The 16,469-nt window shown below is 45.2% G+C and overlaps 1 protein-coding gene across 2 annotated transcripts in view; it reads right to left on the bottom strand.

Moving 5' to 3' along the window:
- The window catches only part of PID1 (phosphotyrosine interaction domain containing 1), a 223,991-nt gene extending 207,729 nt beyond the window's left edge, over positions 1-16,262 (bottom strand). Inside the window, exon 1 of one of the 2 annotated variants that reach the window (XM_045558956.1) lies at positions 16,125-16,262. Coding sequence is in view for 1 of the 2 variants with exons in the window: in XM_045558955.1 (XP_045414911.1) it covers positions 6,376-6,405 (30 nt within the window). In the remaining variant the exon portion in view is untranslated. Of the gene's footprint in view, positions 1-6,375; positions 6,705-16,124 lie in introns of those variants that run through there. The other variant, XM_045558955.1, reaches the window with a different exon arrangement.
- Positions 16,263-16,469: the final 207 nt, after the last annotated feature.

Genomic DNA, 16,469 nt, shown 5'->3' with positions numbered 1-16,469 from the left:
TGCCAGACATCACATCTATGCTCAGGAAAAGAAGAAGACAGAAAAGGGGCAAAAGGCTATTTTCCCAAGACTATTTGTTATCCATGAAAGTAAGCCATTTTTAGTAGATAACTTCTTATATCCCAGGGGTTAAAAACTGGTCTCCGACAATCCTTAGACCAGTATAATGAGATTAGCAGGGCTGGGCTAGACCATCCACCCTGAGGCCCAGGCATAACCAGCTGCTGCTGGATCAAGGTAGGGCTCTGTCCTTCTTTTCCTCCCCACCCATACCCAGCATGGTGCTTGGGACCCAGTAAGAAAAGACACACAATAAAGGCTGGAGGAAGAGAAAACAGGAGTTTGGACATGAACTCAAAACTCTGTTCCCAAAGTGACCTGATAGCATTAAGGAGAGGTGATCCTGTTTGTTGAGCACCTACTGTTTACCAAAATCTCTACAAAGTATATCTCTTCGTTTTATAGACGGGGAAAACAAAGCTCAGAGAAGTTACAAAACCAAATAGAAACATTGCTGGTAAGCAATCAAGTCAAAATTATTTGTAAAGAGATATGTTTGCCTTCATTTTCAGGTTTTTTTTTACCCAAATGATTTCTGATTCTGGAAACTAATGGCTAATAAGGCCATTTCTGGCATCTCCCTTATCAAAGTGACACCTCAGTGGAAACAAGAGGCCAGAGGAGTCCTGGGCCATCAGGCCTGGGAAAGAAGCATCCACAGGGAGGTAGCATGACATGGAAGAGCTGGATCACACTTGGAAGTGTTGAAATACCCCACAGGCACAAAGCAAGTCTGTGCCTTTTCCCTGACACCTTCCTTCTGCAGTCCTTGGGCTCAGAGGTTGGGCCTGGTGAACACTCTGAGGCTTTATCACTGATTAGCAGCTAAATCGGGATCAAAACATTTTTTAAGTTAACAAGAAATGGTAGTAGACTAATTCCACTAGACTTTAAGGAGGCCTTTGAACAAACATCTCAACTATTTCTTCTTGCTCTGCTTATATAAAGCCTCCATTTCCATTTGTGCCCGTGGGGGCTAAGAGAAGCACACTGCAGTCATTGAGTCTTTCTGGGCTGGTTTTATTTGCTGACCGCTAAGGAGTCCCTGAACTGCTGCTATTCACAGAGTAAAATACCCCCAAGGCAGTCTGATCTCCAGTAGCCTTGAAGCTGTGAGGCTGACTCTCCCAGAGTCTCCTCCGGGGCTAATTTACATTTAATGGAGTCAGCTCAGAGGGAAGAGGGGAGAGAGAGCTAATCTAGAACATCAAACAAAATGCAAAAGTTACCTAACACAGGAAGATAACTCAGTACAGTCAACATTAAACAGCCGTTATGCAATGGGTAACTACTAAGGGGCAGAGTGTCATTCCCAAGGCTAGCATTCTGCAAATCACTTGGTAGAGACTTTGCTGACAAACTTGGAGAAAGATCCAGTGATGTCAGATAGTATTTTACTTTTGAGAGAGCCTAAGGCCTCAAATTAATGATAACTCCAAGTTCTCTTTACCAACGATAAGGTCCAATGCTTTGTGCTTACTCAACTACAAGAGAGGAAAAGAACAGCAAAATCTGAGTGAGTGATTGAGTGAGAAATCTGTGCCTCTGTACGAATAGCTGTTGCTTGTTTTTAAGCAACTGCTCTGGAACTCTCCAACCTCCTCCCTCTGTCCCCCCATTTTCTGTCTAAACGTGGAATGACTGCATACGTGATCAAGCCTGATTGCCAGCTTTCAAGGTCTCTAGTTCTGATAAATGCCACGTGCTCCAGATGAAGAGGCTCTTAAATGGCACTTGTGAATTTCAGCTTCGATATGCAATTGAGCACAGGAACTTATTTCCCACAGAGATTTGGGTCACCAAAAACAGCGTAGCCCTTGGTCAATACACTGTTTCGACATATTTCTGAGCCCACAAGATGCCCATTGCTCTAATTCTATTTATTACTAACAATAGCATCGATGTGTGCAGAGCATCCTGCTTTGTCTTAGGCATCTGCGCTACAGTGACGTATGCAACAAGCAAGGTTTGGAGCCAAACCACCTGGTTCGAATTCCAGCTCAGTTTCTTTCTAGCTGCCCAACCCTGGTTAAATTATTTTAACTTCTTGGCCTTCAGTTTCTCTATAAAATAAGGATAAAAGTGGTTATGGGAGGAAAATGAGCTACATGATTCAAATAAAACTCCTTAGCACAGTGCCACACACACGGTGCCTGCTCATGAAAGCACATTGCCATCATCTCCCCACTCTTGTCCTGTGTCCCTTTGTCGATTTGGTCTGCCTGGAAAAGTGACAGATTTGCCAAAGTTTTCACTCTTTCCTGATGGGCCAAGCTTAATGGTGCCCAGCTGATGTTTCAGAGGGTTCCTCAGTCTCACTTTTTAGGGGATAAGTGGAAGTGGCATAATAATAGAGAAATAAATTTAAAATAATCCACACTCCAAGTCAAGACAAGAGTAAAGGCAAGATAATCTTGGGGGAAGAAAGACTTTACCTCCCCAAATCCCTAAGTATTATTTAGTTAAAAACTTCAGCCTCTCTATCAGCCATAAGTTTAAACCAAGAGAAAGATTCTTTAGGATTCAATTTCCTCCCTACCCTTCCTCAACTCTCCCTCCTTTGGAAGTGCTAATGCATGGCCATTGGCCAAAATGAAAGAGAAAAAAGAAATGTGGTAGGGAAAAAACTGTTCAGGCTGAGAAATCAAAATCCAGATTTGTGGATAAAAAGTTCTGTCTTTTCTAGACCTGCAGTGGAGAAATTGTAATCTCAGGGAAGACAGGCAAATGATTAAATCAGAACCTTTATAGAATGCCTTTTGAGAGAAAATGGTCACCTGCAGACTCCGCAGTTAGAATTTGCTAGAACTTGTTTCCTACACGTGCCTACTATCGTATTCCACTCTATTCTCATAATACCAACCCAACCCCACAGACCAGGATGTGTTTGGCCTCCTTTGCTTCAAACTCAGTCTTGATTCATCTTTCTCCTCCTTTCCTGACCCCCAGAAAATGCATGCAGTAGCTCCCTAGACATTTGCTCTGGGAAAATACATGTTCCTTATGGCAAAGTCAATCCATGCTCTTGTGTGGATGGGTCTGTCACTTAGAAGGGATCCGTCCAGCACAATAATTCAGCCAGCCAGAAACCCATGCAAATTTTAAAATATCAAGGCCAGAAGTAATCTCATCTCCATTTTAAAAAACCAATACTTTGCCCTTTTCCACTGAAAAGTCCCCTTTAACTTTTCTGAAAAGAGTCTGCTTCAAATGGGCTTCTTTAAAAATTTATAACTCTCCTGAGTCCCGCCAAGAAAAAAAGTCCACTGTGCAGACGAGAAGGCGAAAAGAGAAGAATTCATATTTATTCATTTTTAAAAGTTAGGGTGGTAAATTAAATCTTCACGTCCCTTTTGATCCTATTATATTTTTAATGGCAGAAGCTCCCAGCGAGGGCCGCAGTGGGATGCAACACAAGTTTTTAACATTCAAGGGAGCAGATGAACTCGCCTCGGTTCGTGTGACTGAATGAGAAATTACCCAGCTCAGTCCTGCTCGGGGCAATAGGTCCCTTCTCCGGTACGGGATTTGGGTCAAACAGCTACACCTCAAATCTGAAAGTATCAGCATGGTGTTTTTTGGGGGCACAGAAATGGGTAATGATAATGATAATCAAACCTAATCAAAGATGCCATTTCCTGAGCAAGGGAGCCGGCTGCGGCTCTCCAAAGTCCCTTAGTTAGAGAATGACTGACTGCTCTAAGCAAAGTTCTGCCACACTCCAGGGCCACAGACCTTTCCCATCAGCATCATCTAATATGAACTATGAAATCAGTTAGGAAAGGATCTAGGTTCTTCTCTTCCCTGGCCTCTTTTGTTCCTATGTATTTATACAACAAATCTACTCCTTAGTCCTATTAGGAAACTGGGAATGCCTCCTTGAAGCATTTTCTACACTCTGGCTCATCTAAATTATAATGCTTCTATTAAAATGGAATGAGAAAAAAATTAATGAGGTTGTAGGAGAAAGTTAAAAAGATTTGTAAAAGGGGGGATGGGGCTTATTTTCTCTATTTCTCCCTCCAACATGATTTCCAGGGCTATCTCCATGGCCCCAGAACCTGGAAGGGGCAAGACAGCCCACTCCCCGAGGAATCAGATGGTTCCTTGAGGGCAAAAAGGGGAAGAAAAACTCCCAGACAGCAGAGACCACGACAAAGACAGCCACAAGGAATGTAAATAAAATATTATTACAAGCAGCTCACTCACCACCTCACCCTCAACAACTCTCTCCTTGAGAAGCAAGAAGTAACAACATATAAATTGTGTGTTTTCAAGAAAAGTTGAGCTATTTGGGAAGAAGCCATGAAAAGGAAGATTTTTTCCCATTTGTCTCACTTTTACAATCTCAAGGCTTGAGATGTGCTTACTTTTAAAAGAGAACCGGATCCACTGATTAATTTAAATTTGGGGAAGGGAAGGTGAAGTTGAGCCCCCTGTTGGTATCTTCCCACAGTGACTTGATCTTAGTGATAAGCCTTATTTACCTGAGCTTTTGAAAGCCTAAAACCCAAGCTCTTTCAACATGATGCCTTAAAATAAATAAAATAAACACATTGCAAATGCAAACTGCAATAAGCCAGACTCATGCCAAAATACACATGTGCACATTTCACAGAAGAATGAGGAGACATTTCTACAAGGAACAATCTCCATGGGGAACATGAGCCAGAGCGCTTGCCTGCCAAGGGACACGTGCTCCGGAGCGTCCACGATTCCCTAAGTGAAACCGGCCACTAGGAATAACTTCAACAGGCAAAAGCCTACCAGCTCTTCAGAGGCACAGATCACTAGGCCATGACAACCACCTCAAGGAACTTCGGTCAAATCTCTCTAAGGACTTCCAAAAGTTACTCCCTGCACTTGGATGGGGAACCTGGCAGCTACCCTCAATCATTCTGCTCCTCTAGAATAGAATTCATGCTTTGAACTGAAAGAGGAATTGAACATACCACTGGTATCTGGTGCCACTGCCAAAATACATTTATATCATCTTCTGCCAATCATTCAGAGCCCAACGTTGATATTCTCTTGTAAGACAAGGAGGGGGTTAAGAGACTGGTCACCCACCTCCCCATCTGCAAGGCTAAACACAGGTTTTCTTGTTTATTCTGAGTGAGACCATGGGGAATTGGCCTGGTGTCTCGGGCTCCCCACAGACCGCAGCCCAGGGAGACTTGGAAAGGAGTGGGGGGCATCTGTTTCTGCTAAACGCAATGCCCTCTGCAGGTTAATCCCCACCACGAGGACTCCTAGGCAAAGGTTAGCCTCTCCCCGTATCTGAGGGACTGTCGTGTTTGGGGCTTCAAATGTTCATTGAGCAACCTCCAAGCCAGCCAGGACTCCTGGCTGGACTGTCTTAAATCTTCAGATGGGCTCAGCCTCCAACGGTGCTATATTTTATCACTTAAACACTTTTCAAAGTTTACTATGAAACAGTGTGGCTCTGAGCCTGCCAAAAGTTTAACTGCAGAATTCAGTAGATTTGGATTTTATCTGGCAGAGTAGCTGCTGTCGCTCTTGAGATATTTGCCAACAGAAGGCAGTCATCAAACCTTGCAGCCAGGGCAGTCCCAGGGCCCAGAGTGTCTCTGAATGAGCTCCTCTGAGAAAACGCCCCTCTTTCTCTCTTTGATTCCCTCCTCCAACTCCCTAGTTTCAGAATCCAAATCAAAGGTAGTCTGATATTTCCAGAGGCAGCAGTAAAAAACTTTTGATGGGATGACCTGGGACATAACTATTCCTGGCTGAACTTAACTTTTGATTTTCAAATATCTGGAGGAGCTTGGATTCAGGGGAGATAAAGAGAGAGAGCCAGTGAATAGGGAAAAATAAAATAAAATAAGTAGCATACCATGACCAAGCCAAACCAAGCTTGATATTTCCAAATTATATTGGCAAATGGATGCTTTCACAAATCATTTGTTCTGTCTTTCCTGGAGACAAAAAGAAAAAAAAAAATCTGGACTCAAAAACCCTAACCTCAGACCAGTAAATTGTATCAGTGGAATGCAATCTAAAATTGCCGGTCAGAAAGTCCAACATTGTGTATATATATATTTCAACACGCACACAAACGCCCCCAAGCCAAAAGTTGTACCTCCTAAATCCCTGCCTTCGTCAATTTCATCATCTCCCTTATCCCTGCCGGGTGCCTGGCTCTGGGTTAAGTCGACAGCATGATGTTCCCATAGATGCGTCTTACAGGATCGTTTTGGGCAGATCCCCGCAAGTGGGCAGAGGCACCACCTAGATTCCTCCAGCCCGGGCACCTCCTCCTCCAGGCTGGCCCCCGGCCTCCCGGGTGCCCCTTACCTGCAGGCGCTCCGTGGCCGGCTGCCACATCTTTCAGCCCTGGGGTTTGGCAGAGGAGACGTTGGCTAGACTCTGTCGATCGCGCCAGGGGGCGAGGGGCTGCGGTCCCGATTTACATCTGGGGTGGGTGCCCGAGGGACGTGCGTCCTGGCGCCGGCCACCACCGCCGGGTGGGCACCGGGGGCTGCGAGCAGGAGGTGGCGGCGCGGAGCTCCGCTGCCGGCAACTTGTGGGCACGGCCGCGCGCCGGCTGTCCTGGCGCAGCTGCGAGAGGACTGCGCAGCTCCGCCCGGCCCGGCGAGCGCACGGCGGCGGCGGCGGCCGCTCCCTCCTCCTCCTCCTCCTCCCCCGCCGCCGCCGCCCGGACCTGCGCGCTCTGAGCATGCCCGGGGCGGTCGCCCGCCCGGGGGCCGCGGGAAGCGGGGGGCGCAGCGCGGCAGCCCCCAGATCGCAGCAAGGGGTGGATGGGAGGCCAGAACCCCCGGCCTTGGTCCCCGCGGAAGCCCCCGTTAGGATGGGGTCTGGGAAAGGGGACGGACTGGCTGCGGAGGGAAGGTCCTGGGGACGGGGTGAGGGGGCCCTTCCCAAAGAAAGAAACCGTAGCCCCTGAGGGTCCCATGTTTGCATCTAGCAGGGATCTCTGAAGCGCTTGTGCTGTGCCTGGCACTGTGCTGGGGAGAAGCTCCCGTTCATTCCTCCCACTCCACTTAACTGAACACCTATTATGCTCCAGCCCCTGTGCTGGGTGCGGAGGATGCAGCAGCGCAGAATAGAAGACAAGAACATGTTCCTCCTCTCCTGAGCTTACATTCTGGTTGGGGAGACAATCGTGACTCAGAAAACACATGAACGAGCCCGTGCTGTGTGGGGTGGTGGTTGGGAGGAAAATAAAACAGGGCTGATGTGCAGAGAAGGGGAGAGGAGAGCTTCTTAAGTAAGGGCCCTGGGGAATGTCTGGGGTACGACCCAAAAGGTGAGCGACATTGGCACGGTGGGGCTGACATGCCAGGCAGAGGACTCGGAGCCTACGCAGGGGGGAGGAGGGCGGCACATGCCCCCCATCATTTATTCACCCTGAGATCTGCCAGGTGCTGCAGGAGGCTCTGAAAACCCAAAGGAAAGCCACTCGGGGCGCCTGGCCACCGTGAATTAAGTACCTTTTGCACACACCCTGGCTCTTCCCATCCTCTTGACAACTTAGCAAGAGAAGTATTGATATTTCCACCGTGAGGATTAAACAAATGAGATTAGAGGGGTTTAGGTCACTTGTCCAGGTCACACAGTCAATGAGTGGCTTAGAGAGTGTACATTCAGATGACTCAGGGTAGGGGGTCTTGCCGTGCACCTCACACTGCTCTGACCGTGGAAACGCAATGGAAACACAACTGTCTGGGGCTGGGACCAAGGGGAGTTGGCAGGACGAGATGCCAAACTGAGTCTGGAGGGCTGGTGAAGAGCGGGAGGGGAGAACTTGGTGGGAAGAGCTTACCAGACAGAAGGACAGGAGAGAGAGTAGGAGAACACAGTCTTTGTAGTGAGCCCAAGGCTCCTGAAAGGTGGGGTCCCCAGAGCAGAGGGGCTGGCAGGAGAAGGGTCCTGAGAGCATTTCATGCTGAGACGTCTGCACAGCCTGGGTCCTGAGCTACATGTGCTCATGTACACCCTCCATGTCTGGGAGGAGGATCTATCCATTTTCCTCATCCCACATGGGTACAATGATTTCCAAATACGGACACAATCCAGAATCTGGGTCCTAGCTCATCAGCCCCTCCCAACAACTCTCCAAGGGAGAAAAGCCCCCATCTCCTAAGGCTTGGGGGGCACACAGAGGGGAGTCACGGTGGTATTTCAGATCTAGGGCTTCAGGCAGTTCCTTCTGGGTCCCTAGATTGGTGCCACCCACCCAGGCAGGCCTAGGACCTCAGTGCCCCCCGGAGCTTCTGGCAAAGCCACAGAACTGCCTCTGAAGGGCTGGTCTCTGTCTCCCCAGGTGTCCACGGGACCCTCCCACTTCTGCCTGAAAACCACACGGACCTTCTCAGCTTCCTCTCCAGTCCCTGCTGCTCACTCTGGACCTATCAATAAATCCCTTCTCATGCAGTGTTGATGTGTCAGCCCTACGTGGAAATGCACCTCAGATGCTTGGCGGTGTGGTTTCTTTTTAGAGATATTTTTCCTTTTCCAATAACTCATCCTGCATGTCTCCCACACCTACAAAATTCCTAATGAAAATAATAGACCTTCCCAGTCCCCTAGTTCTCTTGTATCAAATCCCAAAATAGAAAGAGATCCACTTCATTGCAAAAATCTAGAAAATCCAAATGTGCGTATTAAACCCCTCAGGAAGCTAAAACACGGATATTCAGTTGCCAGGGATGTCTTCAGATGTAAGCTTTGAAACCATCCTTAGTTGCAGATGCTTCCGTGGAAAAGTGATTTTGTTTTAAATAGCAGTGGAATGAGATAACAGCCTAAATTCAAATCGCATTAGAGCGTTAAATCCTGTCTTCTCACCTCCAAATGTAATTAATTGTTATGACTCAGTAATACAGCTCTTAGTTCGGAGCACGGTGCTATTTAAAGAGAAGAGGCTTTGGCTCCGCCGAGATTGCTTTCAGTTACTGTGCCCACTTTGCAAACAGGTTTGGAAGTCGAGAATGTGTTTAAACTCAAATGGCACTCCCGTCTCAATTACCCCTATGCCACGATTCAGCAAGCTAGAGGAAAGGAGGGGGAAGGGGCAGGTGGAGCCTGGTAGGAGGTGACAAAAGGGATGGGACAACCTCCCACCCACGTATTTTGCTCCCAAGTCTTCCCATTCAGGAGGAACCTGCAATGGAGGGTGAATGAAATAGAGACATCTACTGGCTGGAAATGGGACCTGCATTCGGATCTCTTCCAACCCTGTTCTGTGATATGGGAACTTCACCCTTGCTAGTGAATCTGAAAATGCTGCTTTACAATGTGAACAGGCTCCGAGGAACCACTCTTAAAATAACCAGAAAGTATGCTGGTGCAATGAATAGAAATATTAGACACATAACCACGTGCCTAACTCCATGTGCTTAGTCTCCTACAATTATCTAGGCAGGTTTAATCTTGTTAATAAATATAATACCATTTCAAGGAAAATGACAAAAATCAAAAAAGATTGATGAGGCCCAGATGAGTTATAAACATAACATTTGGTCCAGAAAAATAATTACAACCAACCCTAGAAATTGCATGAAGCAAGATTTAATGTAGTTCGTGATTCTGAGCCCTAACATAAGCAACCTTGATGTCCAAATCAGGATAATTGTGAATTGAATAATGACCTAGAATATCAAGGAAATGTTAGAATATTATGCAGTCATTACAGAGGATAATTATGAAGTTTTTTGCAGCTAAAAAAGACTTCTGATATAATCATAATTTTTTAAGTAGGCTAAAATGTGTTTAATTTGAATAGATGTATAAAATATACATCCATCTCAATAAATATTGGAAAGAAGCTAGGACAATGAGGAGATCCAGGTTGAATCCTGGCCTTTGAACTGTCTATCTAGGTGACAACTTCTCAGAAGTCATTTGCCTTGCTGAACCTCAGATTTTTTATCTGTAAATAGGGCGATGTTACCTAATGTTTAGGTAACGGGAGCAGCGAATGAGCTAACATGCGCAGCATGGCTGGCATGTAGTAGGTGTGTGGGAAATATTTGCTTTCATCCCCATTTGTATGTGTCTCCCTCTTTTTTTAATTTATTTAATCACAAAGTGGCCCATGCTTCCTGTGGTTAAGTCATTTGGAATATTTATGGGTTTCAATTATTTGATTTAGTTTATCAAATAAAAGTGACAACCCATATTAAAGCTTACTTACAATTCTAATTTAAGCAGATGGCCAACAAAAATTATTCTGGTTGTATATTTAGCAGAGTGAGCATTAGACAGTTCTTCTTAGGGCATCTTTAACCTTATTTCAAAATTGCCAGAACAGCTGTAGATGAACAATATAGAAAAGTCTGAAAATTCATCAAACCATTCAAACCTGCCTGTAGTGACAGAGCTACTGGCTTTTGTCCCCACATAGTGATAGGTTTTGGGGTGGGGGATGTTAACATGACCCTTTTCCTCCCTTAAAAGGAAACCTTTACAGTTCAACTTTGCAAACTTGGTTAAAGGGCAAATGGTGCAGGACTGGTTCATACATGTGTTGTGACTCTCTTACTCATGACTTCTGCATGCCCTCACAACCTTACACATGTGACAGATTATTTTCAAAGATATCGGCAAAAATCTTCCCTCCTCTGGGGAGTCTGACCCTTTTGCACGATAACTTGCCTGCTTCTCCCATGAAGTGGAATCTGTCTACACTCCTTAAATCTGTCCTGGATTTGCAACTTATTGACCAATACAGTGCAGCAGATGTGACACTGTGAAACTTCTAAACTTGGGCCTCAAAAGACCCTGAAGCTTCTGTTCTCACCCGTTTGGAACCTGGGATCAGCCCATGAAGAAGCCTGGACTGGCCTCCTTAAGATAAGAGCCACATAGAGGGAGGCCAGGACAAAAGTTAGCACCGCAGCCAGACACGCGAATGCACTCATCCCAGAACACCCAGCTCAAGCCACCAGAGGACAAGCAGCCACATGGGGGACCCTAGGTGTGACCAGCAGAAGAGCCACCCCGCCATCTGAGACCCACCCAAACTGCTGACCCACAGAATCGTGAGCACATAGCATGGTTGTTCCTTTAACCCTTAAGTTTCAGGATGCCTTTTTAGGTAGGGGTAGATAACGGATAGAGAAAACATTGCTAATAAGTCTCAGTCTTTCCCACTAAACCTCACATCCTTCTCCATGTTTCCTAACAACCAATTTGTCAAAGTTGGCACTAAAATGAAGCCTACTAGCCTAACATAAAGATTTCTTTTCTTTTCTTTTCTTTTTTTTTTTTTTTTGCTTTATTTCTGCTCTCACAATTCCCTGATCCACACCTCCATTCTAGTCGTAGATTGTGTGGGCCGTGTTTCCACGTCACACCAGTTAAATTTTCCAATAACTCTCTCTAAAAAGAAGGCAAGGATTGAGCTGGACTCCAGCCACATGGTGATCAAGGTGAATATTTTTCTGGCACAATTTTCAATAAACATGAAGTCATCTGCTCTTTTACAGCACTTCACACCTTCTCTGAGACACAGTCTATATAAACAACAACGTGCCCATCCTTTGGGATGGGTAAATATACTTCCTATTTTAATTAGAGTCTGGGGGGTGGACAGTAGAATTGAGAGTGGTACTTAGATCTACTTTCACCACACTTAGACCAGAAAAGGGAAATTCTATACTATTATTGTTCTCTGTGGACTGGTTTCTAAGGGTTCTTCTTGTCCTCAGCAGTATTCCTGATCAACTGATTATCTCTGTGATCCCAAACACATTCCCACGGGAACTTGTGTGAAGCTACACCTTATGCAATCTTCCCACCTCATCGCTTCTACATCTGAGCCAATTTCACACAAAAACCAATCTTTCTTTGCTTCTATTTTTCTCTCTCTCTCTTTCCTCCCACTTCAGTTATCAAAGCCAAGAATTATTTATCCTTAAACCTATAGGAAGTGTGTTGGGCATAACTTACAGAAATTAGGTTGTCTAGAAGAAAAATCTGCATGATAAGGAAGATGCTTCTTGATCTACCGTTGGCCTTTACTGAACTTGGAACCTCCATGTACAATTCTGCAGTGCACAACTTGCACTGCAGAACATGGCAGCCCTGGCTAGACTACTTTCCTCTGCCATTCTTTCCGACACCCACAGGACTACTCCATCAAAAAATCATAAGGGAATGACATAGATAAAGTTGGTGGCCTTATAGATGAGAATTGGGAGAGAGATAAGAAGAAATGAAATCTTCATCTTTAACAAACTCTACCCAGATTGTAAGTAAAGTATTGCAGAAACTATGGCTATATATTCTGTGATCTATTTTTTACTGGTCGTATTGTGAGTGGCAGAGAAAAAGAGCAGGAAATCATCAATGACCTCTTGAAGTGTGGACAACATGCCCTCCTTTGATGAAGTCATGATGAGCCATGCCCGCTCTAGAGGTTTCTAGTGGGTCAGCCAAAGCTCAGCTGCAGCCACCTCACAGTTCAACTTCTCTTCCCATTCAAATCTGCTTCTCTTTCTTGCTTACACACTCTTAAAGAGGGATTTGGGAGCCAGACCACCCACTGGAGGGCAGTAGGTAGAGTACTGATTGCCTCTGGAAGGCGGTAGCAGGACAATTGTTAAAACTTTCACTAGTGGTGAACTGACATGGGACTTCCAACTGCAATGGAAAGGAACGGGCTGATGGGTGCAGCGGTCCAGGCATTAGCGAGACTGTGGAATCAGATGGCTCTTCCTGAGGCTGTGGATGCACTGGAGAAAGACAGGGAGATGCTGCTGCTAAGGCGAGGTGGAAGGCCAAGGTGCTCCTTCGCAGCACATACAAAGACCCTCATCTCTGCAGCTAAATGGGGAGAGAGCTGAGGCCTGGGCCCAGGAATTCGTTATCCAGAGAGTGGAGCTTGAATGTGGAGCTTCTCTTCCAGAGAAGATTGAATTCACCACTCCAGAAAGAGTTGTGACGAGTTCGGGTCCCTTACTGGAAAGGAGCAAGACGCCGAGGCTTAGGCTGGGAACCCGGGTTGAGCGCTTGCAAATCCTGAATTCCCAGATTCTCTGACTCCGAATCCAGAGAAGACGCCCTCTCCTCTACAGAGAGGAGCGCTGCACTCCTTGCTCATGAAAAATGCTTGAAACTCTGCTTTGCAAGATACCTATTTTAACATAATTGATTTTTATGGAATGCCGCACACAACAAAGCAGATATACGTTCATTTTAAGTGCATATGAACGTTCACTGGTATAGACCCTATATGGCTCCGTACCTCAAGTTGCAGTTTTAAAAGAATTAGAATCATAGAGAATATGTTCTCTGAACACAACTGAATTAACTGAGACATCAGTAACAGAGACACCTTGGAAAATTCACAAATATTTGGAAATTAAATACCACACTGTGAAGAAAACATTGGATGCAAGAATAAAAATCACAAAAGAAATTTTCAAATACTTTTAGTGAAATAATAACAAACACTAGCCTATCAAAATTGTTGCATGTAGTAGAAGAATTTATAACTTATATTTAGAAAAGAAAAAATGCCGAGAACCAACTCTCTGAGCTTCTGCCTTGAGAATCTGGAAGAGACGAGCCAGTGACAGGGAGATCTGAACGCTTGCAATGCAACATGGCACAACCACTTCAGAAAACAGTTCAGCAGTTTCTTATCCAGCTGAACATATGCTTATCATATGACCCAGCAATTCTCAATCTAGGTATTTACTCAAGAAAAATGAGAACATATGTCCACACAAAGATGTATTTATAGCAGCTTTATTCATCATCAGCCAAACTGGAAGCCTAAATATTAATCAACAGGTAAACGGCTAAGCATACTGTGGTATATTCTCGTAGCGGAATACTTCTCAGTGCTAAGAGAGAACAAACCACTAGCACATGCAACGGGGATGAACCTTAAAAACATTATGCTGGGCCAAAGAAGCTAGACACAAAAGATACTAAGATATATAATTCCACTAATAGTAAATTCTAGAAAGGGCAAAGTTTGTCTGCAGACATTTAATGGCAGAAGATTAGTAGTTTCTTAGTGTTGGAGGTGAGGTGTGGGGCACATGGGCAATTGAACGCAAACAGATGCGAGAAGCTTTGCCAGGACCAGCTGAGTTGCCAGCCTAGGTTGAGTGGCTTCCAGAATAAGCAGCAAAGGAGGGAGATAATGAGCATCAGTGCATTGATGAGGCTGTACTTGCTCCCACTAATCTTTCCCCTTGCAAGCTGCTTCAGGAAACAGGACCTATTGGAAAACTGGAGGTGCCATTCCCTGATGGGTGAGCTTCCTAGGTGCAAGAAGTGGACCTGAGCCATGCAAGGGGTGGACTGTGGTAGGCACCGGGTCACACACGTGCCTCCTCATCACTCCCTCAGCTCTGACTGTTGACTATTGCCAGCGCATGGCCAAGTCCCATCAGAGGCTTTGCCCTCAGCCAAAGGAAATTGACTTGCTCAAAGTTATGTCCCCTCCCTGGGGGCAGTTCCCATCTGATGACTGGTTGGTTCCAGGATACAAAGTCCTGTCTCAATGAAGGACCCCTCTGAGGAGCCATGGCGGCTGCAGAGGCCCCTCCAGGGCCAGCCAGGGCCCTGTTACAGCCCCGTCACTGTTTAACTTCACCCTCTGCCCAGTGTCGCTCCCACCCCTGGCTTACAGGTGTGGCTCTCTAGAAAACTCCCCAAATACCTCCTGCACACACATCTCTGCATCAGAGGCTGTCTCCCAGAGAACCTGACATAAGATACAGGAAGCTTCGAAGTTACAAAAGGGGAAGTGTGGGTTTAGTGAGATCGGTTGCCTCTTGCTCAGACTGCACAGCCCTCAGCCCTTACTGCCGGAGTAGCGTCACCAACTCCTGTTCCGGACACACAGTCATTGTTCCTCCCTCCTCCCCATCCCCCACTCACAGTAACCAGCACCCCAGACTCAATTCGATATTTCACAGGGGATATTTCTGGAAGCTTCCAGAAACTTAAATTTTTATAGTGATGTTCCTCTAACATTGTCCCATTTTGTGTTTTTGAAAACATTGTACTGCGTGGGGCTTTTTCATCTGAGTTATTTCATTACAGTGAAATACATTAATTTTCAAGGTCATTAAAGGAAACAGGAAAGGGGACAAAAAGGAAAGGGTTAGTTTCACCAATAGATGTTTTAGAGAATGGTCGATATGGGAACATTTTTTGAGTACATATACAGGCAAATGTGCAGATTTGAGTTATGAAAGAGAATTTTTCTGGTGCTCACTCTTAACATATGCAGAGAAATCATGAGAATGCTGCCCCGTTACACCAAGAGAGCTTCGGAACACACGTGTTTCACAAGCTAATTCAGGGGCCACTGGGGCAGTGGATGCACCGCGGTGGCAAAGCCCTCAGGGGATGAGACCAGTTTTGTGCCCACAAAGGGCTGGGTGGTAGTTGCCACCCCCAACCTGTTATCAATATAGGCCTCCAAAGGTATTAAAAGGGATTTTAAGATGAATTGTGAGAATTTCCTCTTCTTATAAGAGAAATGAAGCACTAACATCTAAAAAGTCAACTCATATTTTTGTTCCTGATTACAAAAAATAACACGTGCTGAATTTTAAAAAGTTGGAAAATACAGACTATTATCAGGAGGAAAATAAATATTTCACATAATCTGGTCAAGCAAAGAAAACCATTTTTAACATTTTGGCATATTCCTTTCTAGGTGTTTGGATAAATAAACATAGAAAAAAATCACATAAATATATAGTTTAGATGATACTATGTATCTAATTTTGAGCCCCACCCTTTTTCTTTCTTGCTCTGTGCTCTGCTTGTGTAATTACTCTCCAGGGAAGCACCCCAGAGGGTGAGGTGCACAGGGAAACAGAATGGCCGCTCTTTGCCTACAGGGCTCACCCTGGAGCTTCTGGGCCTACAGTTTACTTCTGGCTATTCTGGTCCATGGATAAACATAGTTCCAGAATTTTAACTTAAATAATATTTTTCCAATATTAGCTGCCTATCTTTTCCGAAACGTTTTTGGGTTTATTTCTTTTATAGCTAAAACCAAATTCACATTCTATGTGAAAAAAAGTCAAAAACAAAATTGAACATACCGTATGATCTCAATTAAGGTCAGGAATGTAGCCTGGTCCTGGCTGCTGGGAAGTCTGTTTGGGACAAGGCTCGCCCGGTTGTTCAACAGAGAGACAGACACACACAAGAGCGGGTGCACTGCAACCACCCCCTTTCCATCTGACCGCTCAGGTTTCTCTACTTCCCCTAACTCATTTTCAACCCATTTTAACAGGTTGTGAAATCCGTTTCGTGAGTCATAATCAGCATTGTGGAAAAATAATTCAGTTGGAGAGAAAAAAGAAGAACAGAACATACCAAAGTGTGCCACACATAATAAAGGTATGTGTTGCCTCGTGAAACATTTGTGTTGGCCGTGTGTGTGT

Source organism: Lemur catta, chromosome 8 (assembly GCF_020740605.2).
Source record: "Lemur catta isolate mLemCat1 chromosome 8, mLemCat1.pri, whole genome shotgun sequence".
NCBI lineage: Eukaryota > Metazoa > Chordata > Mammalia > Primates > Lemuridae > Lemur > Lemur catta.
This window is presented reverse-complemented; position numbering and strand designations above follow the sequence as displayed.